The following is a 24168-nucleotide window of genomic DNA, read 5'->3' as shown; positions in this document are numbered from 1 at the left end:
AGAATCTAGTGAGCTAAGAAACATTGACAAGGATCTAATAATTTGAGACACGCCAGTGACATTGGGAAAGTAGATTTTTATTAAGGCTTCCTGTCACCGTGGCTATTGATGCATATTCATTTGCCTTTGACTTTATTTTACAGGTAATACAAAATCAAATTCTAGAGCTGCCAATCAACATGTTTGTATGCACATCAATTTACCTGCAGAAATGATTGACCTTCATAACACAGATAGGCAAATTATCTGGCACGTTTCTATGTGCATTAAAATATTTATTGTTATTTAGTCTTTCTTGCATTGTGAGAGTTAAATTCCATAACTATTATTCCTTTTCTATACTCCTTTCAGCATAATGTTCTATTAAAAACATTTCTGCTGATTTCCATTTCATTGACATGGCAGAAAAGCCACAACTTTCTTTTTCTATTTTCCTTAACTGTGGATTTATGTCTTAAGTAAACTGTGATTACTGAAAGATCCAAACAAAGCTTTTAGCCATGGCTGTCAAGAAACTTTTAAATTGGTTTTGTAACTGTCACAGCTTCACTTTGGTGCTGTCATTATAATTAGGTTGTTTTTTGTCTGAATGTCTACGTGTCCCTGTTGGTTCAGAGTTATTAAAATAATCACTTACAATGGATTTTGATACACTATAATCACCACAGTTTAGCTGACTTTCTCCAAAGCAGTAACTTTCAAATATTAAATAAGAATTAAGGTGATAAATATGTGCAGTACCTACATTTAAATATTAAAATCAGTAACTCCAGCGTTAAAGTTAGAGCTAGTGGCATGGCCCACTTCAACTCAATTCAATTCAGCCAGTGCTTGAAACTGGGTGCCAGTTTCTTTAATGCAAAAAGGCTGATGACATTACATTTAGATTTATGCTTGTATCTACAGGAAAGTCCAAATTGGTACTTTTCAATTTTTTATTTTCTAATAAAAAATAATATAAAGGAAAATGTTAAAGTTGAGTCAGTGCCACAAAATATTATATGACTTGAGGTCTTCACAATTGCATTATTTAATATGGATGCATGATGTATCCCTCTACCTATCTGTGTAGACAGATGAACACATACATCTCTAATATGTGTATGTGTGTACATATGTGTATTCACATATGTGTGTGCATATTCTTTTTTACTTGTATATTTTAATATAAGGTCCTTCAGATTTACAGACACATTCAATTTTTTAAAGTTTCCTTTAATTGCAATGTCATTTTGGTTTGCATTTTTTAAAAGCAGAGGAGTTTTGGATATGTTTTTAGATTGGCTTTGATCCAAGAATTACTTATCTGTGTATATGACAGTTGGAATTTTCAAAATACAAAGAATCTGTACTAGATTAATCCCCGAGGCAGCGTCATCTGTCAGGAATGCTTTAGAGCGTTGTTACTCAAAGTGTGGTCCCTGGACCAGCAGCATCCTGGAAGCTTATTAAGAATGCAGGATCAGGTCAGGCGCGGTGGCTCAAACCTGTAATCACAGCACTTCTTGGGAGTCGAGACGCGCGGATCAGGAGGTCAGGAGATCGAGATGATCCTGGCTACCCGGTGAAACCCGTTTGCTACTTAAAAAAAACAAAAAACTAGCCCCGGGCGAGGTGGCGGGCGCCTGTAGTCCCCAGCTGACCTCCGAGGCTGAGCAGGAGAATGGTGTAAACTGTGGGAGGTGGAGCTTGCAGTGAGGCCGGATCCGCCCAGGCGACTCAGACCTGAGGCGACAGAGCCATGACTCAGCCGTCCGCAAAAAAAAAAAAAAAAAAAAAAAAAAAAAAAAAGCAGGATCTCAGGCCCCATTACAGGCCTGCTGAATCAGAATCTGTATCTTTAACATGGTTCCCGGGTGATACAAGGGCACATTGAATTTTTAGAAGCACTACTGTAGAGGGTATTCCTTAATAGCAGGCTGTACTGGGTGACCTATAAGATTGTTTACAGCTTCACAGTTTCATGATTCCAAAAGTCTATAATGACTAGAACAGAATACCACAGATACTGGCTGGAATGTAATATGTTGGACTACACCAACACAAAAATGGCTGCCAACCTTGTCCCCGTACCCCAACTCCATGGTCAAAAATCAACTAAATCCATTTGGCTTCATAAAAACAAAAGCATGTGTTAGTTTTGCAACCATTTGGCGGCATTATAAGACACCATTACAGACTCTCACAAAGTTAAGAAACGCAAATGCAGGTGGCCTCTAGGAGGTGAAAAAGGCAAGGAAGTCATTTCTTCCCCAGAGTCTCCAAAAGCAATGCAGCCTTGCTGATACCTTGTGTTTAGCCTAATGAAGTCCATTTGGACTTCTAACTGCAGAGTTCTAAGAGAATAAATGTGTGTGGTTTTAAGTGACTGAATTTGTGGTTATTTGTTACAGCTGCAACAGGAAACTAACAACGATTTTGACAGACGCCAACTCAAATCGTCCTGTACACCAGCTCAAATCACCTTCTATGAAACATGACTGTATAAAAGTGCCCAGGGCTACAAAATGGTACCTGACCATAGGGTTCCATGCAAGGTGACTTGCCAGTGAGGGGTCTCTGTAACATTGACAGCTACAGATATAAAACTCTTAATAGCAACCAACGCTTTCATCTTGCTTTGTGTCAGAAAGTGTCATGAAACAATGAGTCTGGAACAACGGGACTGAGTCCAACCTCAAGCAGAAGAACAAGAAAGGTCACTTTTCCCACATTGATTCTGAGTCCTGCCGTGAAAGCAAACCTCCCAGGAGACTGTGGAAGTTTAAGCCAAACATGGGGAGGGCTCCTCACACAATTAAAATGGACACCAACAGGATAGATTATTGAAATAAGAGCTACTGTTTTCTGGAGTGCTTGGTTTGTGCCAAGATTAATTCTAAGCATGTTGCTTGCTCATGTAATAACATCTTTAATCCTCAGCAACTCTGTGAGGTAGATACTTTTGCCTTCCCCTTTACATATGGAGAAACAGGCTCAGAAAGTCTAAGTCGATTTCTAGGCCCACAGAGATAGAAACATCTTAGACATTTTGAGCCCAAACCAGGTAGTCTCTTGCCTTGTATCAGGCAGTCAAAATTCATTGGTCAACACTGCTCTATATATTAAAAAAGAGTGACAGCAGCTTCTTCACCAAGTATTTGTGGTTGGATAGAAGGTATGAGTACATGAACCCTAAATCTGAAAGCTGAAGACAATCTGTTCTTCACAGAAATATTTAAGATTGCCATGGTTTAATGGAATGTCAATTTGGAAGACAGGACGAGCTGAGTTTAAATCTTGTCTCTGTGCAGGATTTAACCTCTCTGTGACTCAGTTTTCTCATAGAGGAAATGAGTATGATGACATCTACATCTTTTGGCTGTAAAATGAAAATAAGCGAATTTAGTGTAGAGTCTAGCCTGTAGTGGACACAGTGTGCTCTGTAACTCTCATATTTCAGTCTTGGAAAACACTCTAAGGATTTAAAAGTAGAGATGCAGTCAGTTGCTTACAGGGAAGATCTGAAGGTGTAACATGAGAAATCAGGTGGAAGAGATGAGTAATCTTGAAATGGACCGTGAAAATTTATAAACTTTCAAAATGATCTAAAGCTATCCTATCTTTATTTGTGGTATAAATGCTCAAGTACTTCATAAAAGCTCTTTCTATTAAATTTCTCCAGGATTTTTCCTATGAAACAGTAACTTAAAGATTATGAAGACTGTAGACAAAGAGACAAAATAGTGGTCTTAGAGGTTGCAATAAATATAAATTAGGATAATTAATAGTATAGCTCAGAAATGAAATTCGTCTTTAAATTGCTACTTGAGTGAGTGAAATAACTCACCTTAGTAAAACCAAGTCTCTGCCACTGAATACTGCATCAGCCATGTACTAAAAGTTGTGTTTTAATTGGATTTCAAAATAAACATATTTGGAGAACAATGCAATTACACGATGAAATTCTCAGAAACCATCCTGCATATGAGCCATGAACATAAGAACAAGGACACAATATAAAAGACCAAATGCATAAAACCTAAAATAAATCTCCCATTTGCAAGTGGGACATTTTTTGCTTCCCTTATTTAGAACACATCTGGATATTCATCACTTCTACTATCAATATACACAATTATTCTGTCTAATACAAAGAATTTATATTAAAAAGGTAACACTTATATCAACACTGAAAACGGAACCAGTGGATGTCCTTAGAGACTGCCTTTCCCATCTGTCTGTTCCTGACGTGTCCTTAGAGAGTCAGGACAGAAGGGAATCCACAAGTCAATCTCCACAAAGGTACCAAGAGTGTATGATATTGGTGGACACCCTGCCAGCTGCCACGCCCTATCAGTGGCTGGCTCTCTTTCTTGGAATGAAGAGCCAAGTAAGGGAATCCTGAATAGACCCTTTATCTCTAGGCCATGTGAGTATAGCTTTCACTCTACTCTGTAAGAGTAAAGTTAGATGTCAAATTACAAATCAACAAACAAATGTGGATGTTATTTTTTTCAATCACCAGCTCCTCTTGACTTTACAACACAAGCTAGATTTTAACAAGAAGGAAAAATGCACCACCAATGGCTGGTGTGAAAGAAATCACCGCTAAGCAGGATCGATTATGATGCCAAGCTAGTGATTTTCAAATTCCTCTTAGCCTGTGTGAAAAAATCCAGTGGCGTCCAGTTGAATTCGCCTCCCTGTATCCACACATCCTTGGCAGTATCCTCCGCACTGACTCCAGACTCAGCCATGTGACTTGTTTTGGTCAGTGAGACAGTAGCAAAGGTGAGGTAAGCAGAGACTTGGAAAATACTTGTGTGTTAGAACTTACTCTTGCTGCTCTTGGAACCCCGAGGGACCACATCAACGCTGCAGCCTAGCCTGTTTCATGGTGGCCAGGTGGCCATAGGCCCTCCCATTCTCTTCATTTCAATTAACGGTGAGCCACACCCAAAATCAGAGATGCCAGCTGATGAGTGGCTGACCACAGAGGCAGGCGTGAGCTTAGATGTAGTCAACTGAGACTGGCTCAGACTAGCAGGGCTGTTCAACTGATCCACAAATTCATGAGCAAAAGTTAGTGTCTGTCCAGGCCATTAAGTTTTAGGGTGCCTTGTTGTTTAGCAAAAGCTGTTATACCTACCAAGCTGGTTTCCTCTTCCTGCTATATAGCTCAAGTACATCACTCAGCTTATTGTCACTGAAGTGGAGCAATGTGATTGGTTCTCACCACCAGAACAGAAATGGAAGTGATGCATCACTTTGGATGTGTTGCTTTGAGAAAGGGTTGTGCCTTCTCAAAACTCTTCCTCTCTCTTCCACTCTACAGTGATGTTGGAAAATAGGTTCTTTGGATGGAGGCATCAAAATTCCACTTTTGCAAACAAAATTTTGCAACGTGCTTACACAGACATGTATGACATGTATGTATGTATATACCATCTCTGACTGAAGTGGGAATGCAGCTTTCCCCAGCTGTGGTGTGCTGGAGCTGCAATCGCGTCTCTCTCCACCTTCACGTTTACTGATGTCATGTTGGTGACTTGAAATTGGCCACGATGGGGCCATTTACATCATGGAAAGCAGCAAATGCTAACAGTCAGGACTCCTGGACTTCAACTTGATTGTTCACCACTCAGCTCCCCCAGCTCTTATGGCATCTCTGAGTCTGCTGTAGGGTATTTGGAAACTCATACACTGGTCATAAATAATAACCCTTGTGGGAACAGGAGACTATTTTACGGGCTTTTCTAAGGTGTTTTGCTTTGCTACTCTACTCTGGGTCATATATATTATATATAGTCCTTTTCTGCTGTTTAGAGACTCCTATGAATCACAATGCCACGGCAGTCACATAGCTATGATGCCTTACTAAGAACTAGGAGCACACAAAAGCCATTTCTGGGCATTGGGATACTGTCACTAAGACTACAGAGATCTGAATATATCAGTTAAAGTAAGAAATACTTAAAATAGAACTTTTCCTATATCCTGTCCAATAAAATCATGCCTTGAATTGATTTAAAACACGGGAAATTGGCTTTCTGAAAGCTTCAGTTTAGGACAACATGTACTTCCTAGAGTACAATGCCATGATGGAGATTCACAATTTAAACTATCTTATAGAACACTACTCAAAATGCCCTGGTTTCCTCACACTTTGTGGCCTACATTATGGATGAGTAGGAGAAAGGAAAAGTAAATGATGACATGTACAAAAACCTTTCAATTAACTAACCTATCATTTATGGATTAAGAACTCAATAACCCTGCATGACTTCATTATTGACTTGGAAGAAAATTAAGAATAAAAATGCTAAAATCTTGGCTTTTCAACAATCAAGTGTTGACTTTGCTTACTTGGCTGGACATGGGTAATAAAAATCAAAAATATTAGTTATTCCACAATACTTTCTTTCATGTTCCCTGGTGTCCAGAAAGAGTAGAAAAAGCTCATATGTATATATACACATATGTGTATATATACACATATATATATATATATGTATATTTTAGTCTGGTATTCCTAAACTTCAGTACTCAGTTCCTGCAAGGCTGGATTCATAGTAGATTCAACAATAATAATTTGTCTCCAGTGGACATTTTATAAATTCTTGGCATACGTTAGTACATGTCTCCTAACTAATATAATTATAAACATTAAACATTCAAGAGTTACAGGACTGATTCAAACTGGAGGATGAAAATACGAGACAGGAATTTAGTTTGAGATAACTCGGCATGCAAATAATCTTAAAATGTTCTGAATATTTCTTCCAATGGGGTTTAAAAATCAAAGAAGCAAAACCGTTTAATTGCCAGTAAGACAGATAAATAAATAAAAATAACACTAATATTTTAATCTTATTTTTTATTATAATATGCCTGGTCATCTGGTGTCTATTCTAAATATAATTATTATTTGAAATATAATCAGGATTATTAGATACATATTGAATATATATTTAAATAAATATATATGGGATATTTCAAACTGAGGATTTATCAATTGCCCCCTCTGTTTAGTTTATTTGGCCACTGGCTTCAAAATTACAATAGGCCTTTTTCAAGTAGCATTTTAGCTACCCCTTCCCACATTTAGCTATCGTATTTTCCTGGTTTTAATGTTTATTCCAGGTAATTATAGCATAATCATTTTTATATTTACTTTTTCCTACAAACTTTTCCTCCAAGTCGTTGTTTTATATTCCCAAGACATTGAAAATGAATGTGTGTGTGCGCCTGTGTGTGTGAGCGCATATGCGTGTGTGAGGTATGTGTGTGAGCATGCATGAGTGTGTACAAGTGTGTTTATGCATGTGTGTATATGTGTGCATCACATGTGTCTGTGTGTCACTGTGTCACCGTGAGTATGTGTGAGGTGTGTGAGTTCGTATAAGCATGTGTATGCATGTCTCTGTGCATGCATGTGTGTGTGTGTGTCACTGTGTGTCATCGTTTCTGAGTGTGCATTGCGAGGTGTGTGTGAGCATGTGTGAGTGTGTATGTGTGTGTAGCCATGTGTGTGCATGTGTGTGCTGGGTCAACTGTGGTATGTACGTGCTGGAGGGTGCTGGTATGTGTAAGTTTGTAGATCGTGTGTGTGCCCTGTCTGCATGTGGTGTCTGTGTGTGATTGGTGTCACTGTATGTATGTGTGAGGTGTGTGAGCTGTGCTGAGCATGTATACGCAGTTGGTAAGCCGTGTAGTATGCATGCCACATGATGGGCATGACATGTGTGTCTGAATAAAAAAAAAAAAAAAGTAAGAGGTACATAAACAAAAAAAGTTGAGGCATGTAATAATATATGTAAACTAGTACAGCGTGTACACATGCGTGCATGTGTTTTGACTGTGTGTCTGTGTGTGCATGAGTGAGCGTTTGGGGGAAGCATCATTTGACACCTGCCTAGGGGGAGAGTAAGAATTTAGGTCTGCTGTATGTGAGGCTGTGTTTTCTGCACATGAATGCAGCTGGATGTGTACAATCACGTATAATTCAGCAAATTTTTGGCAAGTGCCTATCGTGAATGAGGCAATAGAGAAGAAAGAGAAACAAAAAAGAAAATGACCAAACATAATCAAGGAATCAGAGATCACTCTGTTGAGGAAGCGTTGACCTGATTTTGAGGGCAGGGATATGAAGATGGAGTGGAGAGAATGATTCAAAAAATTTCAAAATACTGAATTAATGACAGAATTGAAGAGGGATCAGATTGGATTTGGAGAGGACAAAAGGAGAAGAATAATGGGTTGGTTTGGAGGTTTCAGGGAATGCAGGGAAAACCTAGTTTCTTTGTGGGAACGGGTTGGGGAGAGAGCTGCGTTTAGTTTTTATGATGAGAAGGGTGATTGATGTGTCTGTGAGAATGCCTGGGAAACATGCCTGCTGGACATTTAGAAACGCACTTCTAAAACCTTGGAAAGGAAGGAGGGCTGGCCCTAAAGGCTGGAGTCGCTGGGTTTGGGGCATGCGAGAGAGCCGACTTCCTGGAAATGGACAGGATGCCCTTGGTTGTGAACAGCACTGGGCGAGTGTGCTGATGGAGATGACAGACAAGTCTACAGATCGAGCGGCCCACGGCATCCCACACACTGTGCCTGAATGTACAGTCCATCATCTCTAATTCTTACAAAACCCTGACAGATGTTATTATCCTCACTTTTCAGGTGATGAAACTGAGGCTTAGAGAAATTAATCAAATTGTCCCAGGTGCTCCTTGCCCACATGGTCTTCGCTGGATCACACTGCCTTCTCACGCTGGTCTGTGAGTATAGAAGAGGTTAGCTTCTGGAGGGAACCTACACTCTCATGGGCTCCATCAATTCTTAATTATCTGCCAGTTTGTGGGAAGGTTCATGAAGAAGATAGTTTCAGGAGTGCCCAGGATGTCACTTCGTCACTTGAAATGCTCACATCACACAGGCCACCTCCCCTCAATCTTAGCCTTCAATGGAAATGTTTTCAAAGAGCATTAAAACACTACAGGAATAATTTCGCCACCATTTGACCAACTTTCAGCAAGAAACTGTTACCTCCCTCTGTTCCTCACAGGAGGCACACGGTGGAATGCTACGAGAGGAAACAGATCCATTGTGCCACGTTTCATGTATATGTACTTTCATTCTCTTGTCAGAGACTTTCCTTATGATAATAGAGCATGGGGGTGTGTTGGAAGATGGTTCGAAAGTGTGCAGCCACATCTGTCAGTGTCAAGAGATGAAAACTCCTATCTGGGCAGCAGGGGGAAAACAGCAAATGAGGGTCCAACTGAATAAACTTCTATTTGTCAAGCACTGGAGTGACCCGTCCCACAGCTGTGGCTTATGCTAAAATAGTGTTTAAACAGCTAGATACCTGCTTGGTTTGATGCTGAAAGAGTCAATTATAACTTTTCACCTTTCTAAGACTCACACTTAAGCACACAATGAAGAAATTTTCTAATTGGTTTCTTTAATACCACATAAAAGAATTGCCTTATTGACTAAAGATGGGAGAGATTAAATAGGTACATGTGTCAAGCATTAATATTTTAGATTTGTTCTTATATCTAATATCTCAAATTTTTATTTAGAAAGAAACAGTATACCCTTTAGAAACACTCAGAATTCCTGAACATCACGTAGAAAAATCAACAGATAAATGGGCAAATGAGATAAACAAGCAATCTACAGAAAATGTGTGGCCCTTGAACCTATCAAAAACCTTCAACATCCATAGGCTGTAATCAGGGAGATGCAAATTTACATTACAAGACACCATTTCATGCCATCAGGTGTAAAAGCCTGATAACATCAAGTGAAGGTGAAGATGTAGACAATGAGCACTCTTAGAAGTTTCTAAAAGGCATACAAAATAGCCCTATCATCCAGAGAGCCATTTGCCATAACTGAGAGTCAAAGGTGTTCATATCCTTTAACCCAGAAATTGCTGTCCTAGCTATCTATGTTAGAATAGCTCTCTCACGTGTGCATACAAAGGCATGGATAAGAAAGGTCTTAGATGGTCTGCAATAGCAAAACAATAATAAACAAGCTCAATGTCCATCAATAGTGGAATGAATAAATGAATGAACAAACTGTGAGATATTTTTACAGTAGGGTAATACATGGGGGTGAAAATGAAGTGGTTAAACATATAAGGTGGACTGCCTGAGATGAAATCCCCATTTAGTAACTATGTGACCATCAAATTCCTTATGCTGTCTGTGCCTCAACCTCCTCTTTTGTAAAACAGATCATATTAGTACCTACATTTATGGTGCTGTGAGCATCAAATAATTGAAAACCTAATAAAACACATAGTGGGTGATCCATAAATATTAGCTATTATTATTTCTGACAGACATACAAGTATTTTTTCTTATCTGTGTTTCTAAATTATTTCAGAATATGTATTTTTTAAATGCAAGGAAATTGACTTAATATTATATTGTAAAATAGCACCAATTTACAAATTGTGAATTTGTAAGTGTATAGTAACTATGTGGTGTTTCTCTAAAGAAACTATCTTATACAGCATGATTTGAGCTTCAGGTGAGATTGTAATAGCCTATTTCTTTAGCCCTTAACAAACTTCTCAAGTCCTGTAAGATTGAAAAATTTAACGGGAAAAATGATCTCTGAGTTGTAAGTGCTGCAGTCAAGTCTCACTACTTAATATGACCAAAGAGTTGTGTCCTCTCTCCACCCATTCCATGAAGTTCAGGAGGGTGGTTGAGTAGTGGTTCCAGCAGAGATGGGGTAAGGCTTTCAGAGGGGATTAAAAAGGGAGGTTTCAAACAACTCTGGGTTTGCTCTACAGGAAAATATAATACTTTGCTTAAGTAGACCTGCTGCTTCCTTCCATTTGCACCCTCCTGATCCGCTGCTCCTGGCCATGCCTCCTGTTTCTGATGCCCCCCACACAACTTCATTTTCTCCCCAGTGCACCTTCAGCTTTGGGTGCTTTCTGGGGAGTCTCTTTAGGGCTTTTGATTGGGAGGTCATTAAACTCAGTCACAACCAGCCATACTTGGGTAATATGCAAGGAGAGAAAAAATTCAAAACAAACAAAACAGAATAAAGCCAGTGTTCAAGGAGAAAAAACAGAGTCAGGTCACAGACAGAAATCATGTGGCTCAAACAGAGAGTGAGAGACAGGCAGAGAAAGGCTGAATAACACTTGCAATAAATGTTCCCTTTGAGCAGATGGTCTGTTCCTTCCAATCAAACAATTCTTTACTAAGTCATAAATACTCACTAATTCTCACAAACCCAGGAAAGACGTATTCTCATCCCCATTTTCCGTAAACATGTCCTATCGCCTACCACTAGCAAGTAGTGTAGCTGAAAGATGTTTCCAGAGTCTTATCTTTAACAGACTACAATAGCGTGTAGTCTCAAAACAAGATGTTGTATTGGGTGTTTATGCATCAAGCGAAGATAAGGACACCTGTAGCTGGGGAGGCAGGAGGGAGAGGCGAGGAGGTCATGTTGGGAGATGTGCATTTAGGCAGTTGTAGCACAAAAAGGAAAAGAAATCAGGTATGGGGCTTGGCTTATCTATGTTCCTAGGCTTTTCTTTTTCACCACCAGTCATCTTGTCCCCACAGTATGGACCAAAAACAGGAAAAAGCAGGTGAATCATGAGGTCAGGAGATGGAGATCATCCTGGCCAACATGGTGAAACCCAGTATCTACTAAAATACAAACAATTAGCTGGGCGTGGTGGCGGGCACCTGTAGTCTCACCTACTCAGGAGGCTGAGGCAGGGGAATCGCTTGAACTCGGGAGGCGGAGGTTGCAGTGAGCCAAGATCACACCATTGCACTCCAGCCTGACAACAGAGTGAGACTCCTTCTCAAAAAAAAAACAAAAAGAAGGAACAGGAATGAGGGGCCCCTAAGTAAGTGACAAGAATATCAGCAATGCACAGAGACGAGAAACAGCCAGAAAGACATTGCAGGCATGACAGAGGATGGGAGGGGGTTTTTCAGGGGTTCTAGGACATTCACTTACTCATTTTAACATGAGGATAAATTTATTAGGAATTGCACACATTTACCATGCTCAGTATCTTATTAAACTTAGCCTTATTAAGCATGGTATAAATTTCATTAATAACTGGATAAACATGAGAACTGTCCTGGCCAAATTAATATAATAAAGTTGGTTAATGAAAAATTTCAACAAGTAGCATTACAGAGCTCACCACACATAACTTAGCAAGCTAACAATACCTTTCTGCTAGTCTTCCTGCTCCAAACTTGTGGTCTTGCAATTAAATTTACAAGTATGTGCATTTTCACTTATTATAAAAATAGAAAGATCACTTTAAGAGCACCAAATTGAATCTTTTCCTTGCATGCCTGCATATGGTTCCTATTCTAATTATAATTATAGCTATGATTGTAATTATAATTTGTGTCTCAGAACACAAAATAAATTTGTGGTTTCCAACTTCAGACCAAAGATACCCATATTTTCCTCTACAAATGACTCAGTAGAGCCTACTTTTCTTCTGTAGAAGAGTAAGAAGATGTTTTATGTGCCCTAATTCATTTGACTATCTCCATAACCAATATTTGAAAAGAGGAAACAAATACCATAATAATGGAAATTTTTGATATAAGGTAAAATATGTATGTGCACATGTAGGAATATAGGAAAACAATTTAAAAATAGTTGCTAATGTGTGATCTGAATCTCTGCCCATTGAAATACATAAAATCTTAATAGGTTTATGCCAGCAATGTTTCTATATATACGTATATACACATATACACACATACACACATATATAGTATATATATAAACGTGTGTATATATAGTTTGTGTATATATACATACACATAGAGAGAGACAGAGAAAGAGAGAATAAATTATTACACGTAAAAAACTCACCATCACAGAAGCATCGGTTACATCATGTATTTAATTTAGTAACGGTGAGGAAGATTAAGCTACCTTAATCAATCTTGTTTTATGGCCGGGCGCGGTGGCTCAAGCCTGTCATCCCAGCACTTTGGGAGGCCGAGACGGGTGGATCACGAGGTCAGGAGATCGAGACCCTCCTGGCTAACACGGTGAAACCCCGTCTCTACTAAAATACAAAAAACTAGCCGGGCGAGGTGGCGGGCGCCTGTAGTCCCAGCTACTCGGAGGCTGAGGCGGGAGAATGGCGGGAACCCGGGAGGCTGAGCTTGCAGTGAGCTGAGATCGCGCCACTGCACTCCAGCCTGGGTGACACAGCGAGACTCCGTCTCAAAAAAAAAAAAAAAAATCTTGTTTTATTAAATTACCTAATTACTTCTAGTAACTGCACGAGGATACAGAGAGTAGAATATAAGGTGAAAAGTATAATACATAATATCAATGAAGGAAGTTTTGATTTTTTAGTACATTTCATTTATAAGAGAATTTGAGCCAGTTTCCAATTATGCTGAGTTATGATTTTAAAGTTTTAAAATGTTAAAAACATAAAATTTATGAAAATAGTATTTTAGAATCACTGAAATGTGTGGACTACTTGTTATTATATAATCTTTGTGATCTAAAGGTACATTATTTTCATTTATTCCATGAGTCACTCAACCAAGTGCCTCCTGAGACCTAGCAAGTAACATAATGAGAAAACTAGGCTTAGGGTTACATATTTAACACATCGGAATAACCTTTTTCCTTCAAATACCAGGTTCATTTCTCATTGTTTTCTGTCATCACAGGGTGCTTTTAAAATGCCTTGTATCTATTCTTTATTCATTCATCCACGCATTTGTGTATCTTTATACATTTATATATTTATGAATTTATTACTTTTGTTTATTTCCGCACGAGAGTGTCACGGACAAAAGAAATGTTTCTCTACTCTTAGAAAATAAATGTATGAATTCATGGGTAAGTAAAACACTCATTTCTAGTGCTGTGGAGACAATATGGAGAGTTGGGAAACTGAGGCACAATAAAGCCTCTTTGCCTCTGCTAATGTGGCAGCCACCATCCAGCTCTGGCCAACTCTAGCCAGGTGGAAATGAGAGCTCTTTGTTGCCAGATCATTCTGTTTTACAAGATGGGTAGGATATGTGGGTTTTATGTAAAATACTCTGGTTTTAAACTTTGGGGTGAAATTAAAACAAAGTCCCACTTTGAACAAAATCAGCAGCTCCTAGTAGTTAAGTGGGAACTCAAACATCAGTTTGCTGTCTCTCAGATACTACTGATACCTCATTTTTTCTAATTTATTCCAACACTTTCAAAATTACAAATTCCATTTAAATACAGCCGTTTGAATGTTTCATTCCAATAAACTCTATCTTCTTGTTAACATAGAATTAGTTTAGGTCCAGTCAGGCGCAGTGGTTCACACTTGTCATCCCAGCACTTTGGGAGGTCGGGGTGGATGGATCACAAGGTCAGGAGTTCAAGACCAGCCTGACCAATATGGTGAAACCCAGTCTCTACTAAAAATACAAAAATTAGCTGGGCGTGGTGGTGTGTGCCTGTAGTCCCAGCTACTCTGGAGACTGAGCCAGGAGAATCACTTGAACCTGGGAGGCAGAGGTTGCAGTGAGCCAAGATTGTGCAACTGCATTCCAGCCTGGGCAACAGAGTGAGACTCTGTCTCAAAAAAAAAAAAAAAAAAAATTAGTTTGGGTTCTTTTCAATGATGCTATTCCTAACACGGTATTTCTAAACATAAGACAAATTTATCTTATATGCTGCCAAGATGAAAAGAGTTCTGAAAGAGGTGAGACATGACAGAAATCAGGGTTATGTCCTGCCAAGGCTCTGCCACCACAGATTAGAGGAGACATCCTGGCAAAAGTATCCAGAGATATCCAAAGGCCTACAGCCTCTGCGAGGCACTTTCTGGAAGCAAACTCCAAGTGTACTGCTTGCTTTAGACTCCAACGACATGCATATAGAAATAAGTGTTTTGTATGGAAAAGGGTGTTATTGCCAGTCTATTCAATTTCTAGTTCTTGGAGACAAGACCAGGAGGATAAATAGAGCGACTTCTAAGTGAGAGGTCAAATAAGTACTTTCATAAGCCAAGAAGGTACTGGCTCCTTCTTTCACTGGACTTGTTCTCAGTTAATAAACATAATTGATCATCTCTCATGTCTAAAGCATAGTTCCAGTAGTGACCATGACTGGTATGATCTCTAAAGTAATGGAATTTCTCCTGGTTGGAGAAACAGACATCAAACAACTAATTATACCCTTAATTTATTTTATTAAAATTATGATAGAAGTAAAAGAAAAGTGTAGGATGATATGAAAACATGTAACAGAGGTACCTGGCTTATGTTTTTGAGGATAAGAAAGTGATATTTGAGCTGAGTTCTGAAGGATGAGTGAGAAGGGAGTGGTGTAGGAAGAAGAAATATTCTGTGAAAAATGTCAATGCTTCCTGGAGGCAGAAATGCTTTTTCATGTGAGATAAAATGCATAAATGCAGGAGTCTGAGAAGAATCGACTCAACATTAACCTCCAAGTTACCTATTGGAAGAAGAATGAGGAAGGATACGTTGAAAGACGATTTCAAGTAAACTCTTCCTTTTAATTTTATTTCTGTATTAATTTTTTATGAGAACATGTTCATATTTTGCTTGTTTTAAAAGAAAAGAAGTGGTAAATGCTCCTGTTCCTCTTTGAGGGTAAGATACCATGATAGTCCAAGCCACAGAGTGGAAGGTTCAGGTGAAAATTTTCCTGTTACTCAGTTTTAAATGCCATTAATCATTAGTAAAAGTCATCAAGTATTTCATGCCCATTTTATCTTCAATATATTTTTACTTATTTCTTTAATTAATTAATTAATATTTTTTTCTCAGACATGGAAACGTATTCTCTCTCTAATCACAGCTCCCGCTCAGTACAAATAGACAACTTCTTGGCCATCCCACTTTTCTTCCATGCACTCTTCATTGCTGCCTCTGGAAAGCTTTATTCAGGGTCAAACACATGAAGCTGAGTTGAATGAAACTTGCATCATACTGAATTACCTGATCCCTTTCCCCCCAGTTTCTAAGCATATGAGTCACATTCATAAGATGTCATAAGCATGCTGCTATATTCCTAACACATATCTCATACAGGGGTCTCTGAGAGGCCACATCTATACACTTCAAGCCCGACATCTATCCCCACTGCATTCCAATCTTTATTTCACTATCTCCTTGCTCGGTTTTGTCATCAGACTTCACCTTGTCATGAATCCCTTGTTATTCTCAAATCTTTGTGATAAGGAGGCTGATTTGCCTCCTAATTTCATATTGCCACCTTGAGGCATCTATTAACAAGGATTTAATAGATTTTAAAGCTCTTGATCCCATACAACTCTGATGGCACTCAGAGTAGCCCCGATAGCTTATTTCTCTATCACAAACTTATGATTTCTTGCATATTTTTTTCAGCTGGATAAAGCATGGGACTAGGAACCAGAAGACCCAGCCACTAGTCCTGGGTTCTCCCTTTGGTTGAATGTAACTTCAGGAGACATCACTATGTCCTCTGAGTCACCACTGTCTCCTATAAATGGTTGACCAGGCATGTCAGTCTTTCTACATCACAGCATTGTAGTAAACCTCATCCTTAGCCATTCTTTTCCCCATTCTCTCTCTGTTATTTTTTTTGTTTTTTGACAGAGTCTCACTCTGTCACGCAGGCTGCAGTGCCGTGGCATAATCTCAGCTCACTGCAACCTCCACCTCCCGGGTTCAAGTGATTCTTGTGCCTCAGCCTCCCAAGTAGCTGGGACTACAGGCATGCTATTAAATTAGCAATGCCTGGCTAATTTTTGTATTTTTAGTAGAGATGGGGTTTCACCATGTTGGCCAGGCTGGTCTCAAACTCCTGACCTCAGGTGATCTGCCTGCCTCAGCCTCCCAAAATGTTGGGATTACTCATAGTTTTGGTTTTAAGATTACCCACTAAAACCTTCCCTGACCTCTCAAAGAGGACCCCAATTTATATATCCTCATTGCATCTTGCATTACTTATTTCAAAACCCACGTCATTCTTGTGACTGCTAGCTCGATGCTGCCTTTTTATCCTTCCAGCCTCGAGCACACTGTAAGCTCTATGAGTGTGAAGACTGTGCGTGTTTCTTTCCGGACTATCTCAGTGTCTAGCACATAGTTGGTAACTCAGTAAATATCAGTTGATGGATTAAAAAGTAATGTCAATAAAAGTGCTTTTTAGGCAAGAAGCTAGTACTATAATCATTGTCATTGTTAATACTGTCAGTAGTGATAGTAGGAGTAAAGGTAGTTGTAGTTTCATATTAGCAGCATTGCCAACATCAAATATAGGCCAGAAGGAGGACCACAAAACAATACTTCTCAATATTCATTGCAAGCTTTTCCACTTATTGCCCTCCATTTTTTTAAAACTGACAGAAATAAATAGTTAACAATAAACAAAGTGAAAAGGCAGTCTAAGGAACAGGGGAACATTGGAACACCACATTTCTGAAAAGGAGATAATATCCAAAAGATACAAGGAACTCATACAACTCAATACCAAAAGCCCCAAACTAAAAAACAAAACAAACCCAAAAGCAAATAATCTGATTATAAATGAGCGAATTCTGAGTAGACATTTTTCCAAAGAAGACACATGAATGGCCATCAGGTATGTGAAAAAGTGCATACTATCCCTAATTATCAGGGAAATGCAAATTTAAGCCACAATGAGATAATCACCTCATATCTGTTACAACAGTCACCACCAAAAAGACAAAAGATAACTATTTGGCAAAGGCGTAAAGAAAAGATAACCCTTTTGCACTGTTGGTGGGGATTTAAATTGGTAGAGTCATTCTGAAAAACAGTGTGGAGGTTTCCCAAAACATTAAAAATAGAACTACCATATGATCCAGCAATCCCACTTCTGGATATATGCCCAAAGGAAATGAAATCTGTATCTCAAAGAGACATCTGCAGCCCCATGTTTACTGCAGCACTATTCACAATGGTCAAGACAAGGAACAACCTAAGTGTATACTGATGAATGAATGGATAAAAAAAATGTGGTCTAGACATACAGTGAAATATTACTCAGCCATAAGAAAGAAAACAAATCCTGCCATTGACAACTATATGGATAAGCCTGGAAGACATTATGCTAAGCGAAATGAACTAGACACAGAAAGACAAATACTGCATAATCTCATTTATATATGGAATCTCAAAAAGTCAAATTCATTGAAGCAGAGAGTAGGATGGTGGTTACCAGGGGCTGGGGGCAGGGGATAGAAATGGGGAGATAATAGTTCTCAGTCAAAAGATGGCCAAGTTCTCACGATCTAATAAACAAAGTGATTCATTAATGGTTAATAATACTGTGCTGTATGCATGAGATTTGCTAGGAGATTAGCTCTTAAGTGTTACCCCCCACCCCACATACGCAGAGGTAACTATTGAACATATGCAGCAATGGATGTGTTAATTAGCTTGATTGCAACAATCGTTTCACACTGTGTACATATATCAAATTATCACATTGTATATTTTAAGTATTTACAATTTTATTTGTTAATCACACCTCAATACAAACAGAAACAAAAAGAAGTCAATAACTCTATGGTAAAATGGGCATATAAACAAAGCCCACAGTAATGGCTCAGAGTACAATTTTATTTTTCATGTACCAACCCTTAAGTTGCATAATAAGTCCCTATCTGGAGAAAGACCCAAAAGAAAGAAAAGAGATACGGTCTCATCCCATGGCAGATGTGAACACTTCTCCAAATTATGAGGGCGGGATGTAAAGAACTATGGAAACCACCCCTTGTGAGAAGAGGGTTTTTCATTGAAAACCAAAAAGGCTAAAGAAAATAAAATTCTCCAGGTGGAAGAATCAGTTCTTCGATCCTATGAGTAGGGCTGCTTGGAGGGAAAATGAAAGTAGTGGAAATATTATGGAAAGGTGGGGGTGCTGCTGTTGGTAAGGTGACATTATTTTGAATGAGTTACTGATATTTGCGGGGCAGGGAGGGGGAACAAAGCAAGAGAAGATGTCAGTACAGCCCCCTGAAGAAGAGATAAAAGTGTTTATTGGGCTTTATTGTTATTGCTGTTATCCATATTGTTGTCAATGGCAGCTTGGAGAAACTTGGAGAAGACGACGGTGATTCCAGAAAGTTCATGGGCAGGGACCTGAGGCTCCATCTTCTAATCACTGTGAGAATCTATCTTATGAGGACTCTCAGGTCCCACCCGCCATCCCATTGCCTCATGTTTGCTATTGGTGCACTTTACTAAAGAAACACCTCTATATTATGTTCCTCTGAAAGCTTGCAAAAGCAGAAAAACAGAGAGACTACGTATCAACATATTTTTTCCCAGTTACTCAGTGAGGTATTAAATTGAATAAATTTGCCCACTGCCAAATAACTCAGGTCTTTGGTAAAGACTATTTTTATAAGATTTCACATGTCAACAAAATTCTTCATTTATTCAATACCACTGAAATCCTCTTACATGTGTGCTGCCATCAGAAACTTATCAAATCCCTACTGTGTATCTTAAAAAAAAAAAAAAAAAAAAAAAAAAAAAAAAGCTAGGTTCTGGGAATACAGGATGGAGTGAAGTACCATCTCTAACTTCAGGATCATAAATTTGGACAATTCTAGAGCTTAAAGAGCTGTGGATTTTCTTTGACGAAATAAAATTCAAAGACCTTTGCTGGGCGATTTTAAAAAATGGCATTGTACTGCACCTGGAGGCAGGCTGGGGCGCGTCCCTGGGGCTTGTTGACATCCACAGCTACCAGCTGCCAACCTCCAGCAGCATCTTCATGAAACATCTTCAAGACAAAGAAGGGAGATGAGTCAGAGACATTTAATACGGAACATTGAGAACTCTATGTCTCCAGCTTTGTATATTTTATGTTATCAAAATGTGTCTTCTTATGGATTTATATTTGGAATGAAGTCATTTCAATTATATTTCTTTAACACTGAAAGCTTAAGTAAATGAAAAAAGAACAATGTTAATAACTTGAGCTTATTGACTACTTGCTATGGCAGGCTCTTTCTGTCTTGCATATGCTTTGCATATAATTGCTCAAATATTCTTCTCCATAAAAGAAATACTTTAGTATTTTATCCCCATTATATTGATAAATATCTATTAGATCTGGGAGAAAATGAAAATTAGAATTAAAAGCATTGTGTCTGGTGTGTTTTACTATAGGCAGCAATTTTTTATTTTATTTAGTGGACAGTTTTCACTGACCTAATAAAAATATTCTCAGGATCAATAAAATAAGAAGTGTGCATGTGGCACAGGGAAAGAACTGGTGTTATTTTAATGGTAGAAGACTGCCACATTGCTTTATACACTTTGTGTAATTATTTTAACTAGGAAGCAATTAATCTGCTCAACAGAAATTTTATGTGCATATTATGAAGGGAACAAGTTGTTTCTTTTGGATTAAAGACCTAAGTGATGAAATTCAAGATGCTACAGGCCCATGAAATCTGAAATCCATTGAATTAGATATCTAGGTTATTATCTCCTAGGTACCTATTATCTCCTAGCTATCATCACATATTACTTATGTGTCAATATTACACCCAGCTGGAAGACATTTCCCACTTTCATGTATTTTCCCACTAACATATTTTTCTTTCTAGTTCTCAGGAGCAAGTGTGTGTGTGTGTGTGTACAGTAGGAATAGGGCAAAATTAAACATTCTTGTTTTTCTAAATAAAGATACTAATTACAAGCACTCACTGTTTTATTCCTGCCTGAGGTCACTGTTTTACAGAAATAAATATTTCCGTTGTCATCCTTATTTATGTCCTCCTGATAGTCTGATGCTGTATTTGAAGGGGTAACTGCTAATGGAAATATGAATGAGATGATGCAAAGATCCCACTACCTAGGATTTGTCATGATAGTTTCAGATCTCTGATAGTAGTGGTGGTAGACCCTTTGTGGAAAATAAACTTGCCTTCTATAAAACGAGTGAGGTGGTGACAGACTGTTGCCAAAAATCACAGGCCCTTTATGTATATTTATTATGACTTTAAAAATTTTTTTTGGAGATAGAGTCCTGCTCTGTTGCCCAGGCTGGAGTGTAGGGGCATGATCTCCCCTCACTGCAACCTCCGCCTCCCAGGTTCAAGCAATTTTCCTGTCTCAGCCTCCCGAGTAGCTGGGACTACAGGCACCCGCCACAATGCCCAGTTAATTTTTGTATTTTTTTAGTAGAGAGAGGGTTTCAGCATGTTGCCCAGGGTGGTTTTGAACTCCTGAGCTCAGGCAGTCCCCCCGCTTCTTCCTCCTATATGTATTTTTAAATGATAAAATTGAGGCGCACATTTACATAAAGCTCCTTTGGCAAAGATGTCAACTGCAAATTGCTCATCTCAGCTGTCCATTTACAGGATTCGGATTTTCTTTAGAATAAACTGCAAAAACTCTTTTTGGGGTGAATCAGGCACATTCTTCTTGAATAGGCTCATTCCAAGAACACAGGCATCAGTGGAGATGCAACCCTGTTATAGGACCTTGTTAAGTTTCTGTCAAAATTCTGGAAGCCTCATTTTATGGACAAAAAACAAAGCCAGCATTGCCAGTCACCAGTTATTAATAAAAACCCTCTGTTGATACTTCCTGTACTCTCTAATTGTGGCATAAAGGATCTCTGGGGCATATATTTACTTTGATCAGTAGCAGACTAATTTTCTCTGTTAAATTATTTTTTTTTTCAGCAGACCAAAATCAAAAGAATCAATTTAATTTTCAGTAAAAGTGTTCTCTCAAGGTCATTTATTTGTATGAAATAAAGTAAAGGAAATGCAAAAACGTTCCATTTCTCTTTAGTACCCTGCATTATGCAACATTTCGATTGGTTAATATGACAGTAGATCTTTGAGACAGAAGTTGGGCTAGCTAGCAGAAGCCAAGCATCCTCAGAGACTCAAATCCTTGTGGGGATTGTGGCAGGGACTGCTAGTCTTTCCTTTGTATCTCTTTTCCCTGTTTTACAAAGAGAATCTGCATGGAGCCACTAGGCTACCAAAAAGAAAGGCCAGTTCTTATCTTTTTTTGAAGCTGACCTTGACCATGTAACTACATACAGGACCATAGGATGCAAGCAGAAACCCTCTTTTCCTGTATTTCCTTCTTCTTCCTGTGCTCTGGAATATGGATGTGAGGGTTAGAGCTACAGCAGCCATGCTGGTCTACAAGGTGACTGTGGTAATGGAGGCTGTGCGAACTGAAACAGGAGGGAAGGTGTCTGGATCCGTGGCAACAGAGGCAACCATACCACGCTGAATGAGTACCTCTGACTTTATATGAGAGAGAACGGGATTCCTCATCGCATACCTCACCTAAGCAACCTATTTCAGGCTTTTTTTGTCCCTTGCAACTGAATGTAACTTAACTAGTACATGTGGTTTCTGTTAGAATGTCCATTATTTTTTCTTTTCTTTTTACTGATGTAATTTTCCTTTCTCATTCTATAATTAAATATTTTACTGTTAAAGGCTTAGAAAATGAGGATTAGTTGCAAAAGAAACATCTTAAACCCATTCCCCAGATATACCACCACTAACATTTTAGAGTTAACGTTCCAGGTATTTTACACACACAGACACACACACACACCTGCATCCCATGCACAAACATGGGATCTTTTTTTGTACTAATATGTCATCAGCATATTGCATCCCATGCACAAACATGGGATCCTTTTTTTGTACTAATATGTCATCAGCATATCTTCACATCAATAAAGTTCAATGCTTATTTTAACGGTTTGCCTTTATTCCAATTTCATAATTTATAATCAATAACGTATTGCTAGAGACTAAGACTGTTTCCATTTTTTAAAAATTGCCATAATGCCTCATAAACATCCTCAAACATATGCCCTTGGCTACTGCCCCAAATTTTTCTTAGGATAAATTTCTAAAAGTGGACTCTCTTGGTCAGATAGTATATATGTTTTACTTTTGGATACATGTTGCCAAACTGTTTTCTGGAAAATATATTTTAATTCATACTCTTGGCAACAATGTATGCGAATGTCCCTTTCAGCTAGCAATAAATACTGTCTTTTTTAAGAAAAGAAAAGTTAACACGGGGCCAGAACAAAGACAGCATGTTGACAGCAGGGCTTGTAATGGCTAAATTGAAAGGAGGTAGCATCTCATGCTGAATAAAAAGGCTCTTGCAGCTGAGCAACCTGCTTTTGAGTCCCAGTTTTACCACTACCCAGTTATATAACATGGGGTTAGATAATTAACTTTCCAATCAGTGTCATTTTTTACACGCAAAGTGGAGACATTAATAACGCCCACTTTACAGTATTATTGTGAAGATTAAATAAGACAGGTTGTAAAGCCATTAGGCTAGTGCAGATCTCAATATATGGGAGTGACTGTAAGAAGACGTTCTGAATTGGTAGAATATCACCAATAACACAAATGAATTTCCATGGCACTCTCCTCTTAGCACAATCATTTGGAAGCCCATGGAGATTTCAACTTTGAGAATTCTCTCAAGCCTGTCCATTTGCAACTGCTAGAGTTTTATAACTGGTCGATTGGTTTGTAAAGTAGTTAAAAATGCTTCTGGGATTGTTCTATTATAGGCATAATATCATAATCATCAACAACAATACGAATAACAGGTTATCTAATGGATAGTGGTAAGAGAAAGAATCTTGGTAATGGAGAATCACTAGCAGCTGAATTAGAATTCCAAACTCAGGACAGGCACACACAGACATCCACATACACAGTAATGCAGAGAAAATCTAAAATTTACTTTGCAATTTGTATGCTCTTTGGATTCTTTGAAAATTGATAGTTTTTCAAAAAATAGCTAATAGTCACTATGACACAAAATAGTGAGAGTGGATACCTGGCTTGATTTCATTATGAAATAATATATTCAATGATGCAACCTCACAAAATTTAATTCTCATTTATGGCTTCCTATGATTGCATTATTCCATTATTATGATTTCTTATTAGAAGGTGCTCATTATTACACCATGCTAGAAGCACCCTTCCCTGAAATGCATTAATTGAATTGTTTTCTCACATATTTTAATGATGTATATTCATGAGGGAATGAATGGTCTTGGAACACAGTAAACACATTTTTGCTAAAGTATTGTCTTTGATCATTAAGTTATACGTAACTTTCTCTTTGGAGGAGAAATTCTTTC

At 38.4% G+C, this 24168-nt stretch overlaps 1 protein-coding gene across 1 annotated transcript in view; it reads right to left on the bottom strand.

The window, feature by feature from the left end:
• The window catches only part of NALCN (sodium leak channel, non-selective), a 367606-nt gene that overhangs the window by 208241 nt on the left and 135197 nt on the right, over positions 1-24168 (bottom strand). Inside the window, exon 10 of the mRNA XM_017861705.1 lies at positions 19696-19782. Coding sequence (XP_017717194.1) covers positions 19696-19782 — 87 coding nt within the window. The remainder of the gene's footprint in view (positions 1-19695; positions 19783-24168) is intronic.

The sequence above is a fragment of the Rhinopithecus bieti genome, unplaced genomic scaffold, assembly GCF_001698545.2.
Source record: "Rhinopithecus bieti isolate Rb0 unplaced genomic scaffold, ASM169854v2 scaffold_2254, whole genome shotgun sequence".
In the NCBI taxonomy this organism is placed as follows: Eukaryota; Metazoa; Chordata; class Mammalia; order Primates; family Cercopithecidae; genus Rhinopithecus; species Rhinopithecus bieti.
The sequence above is the reverse complement of the archived record's forward strand: the minus strand, read 5'-3'. Positions and strand labels throughout refer to the sequence as shown.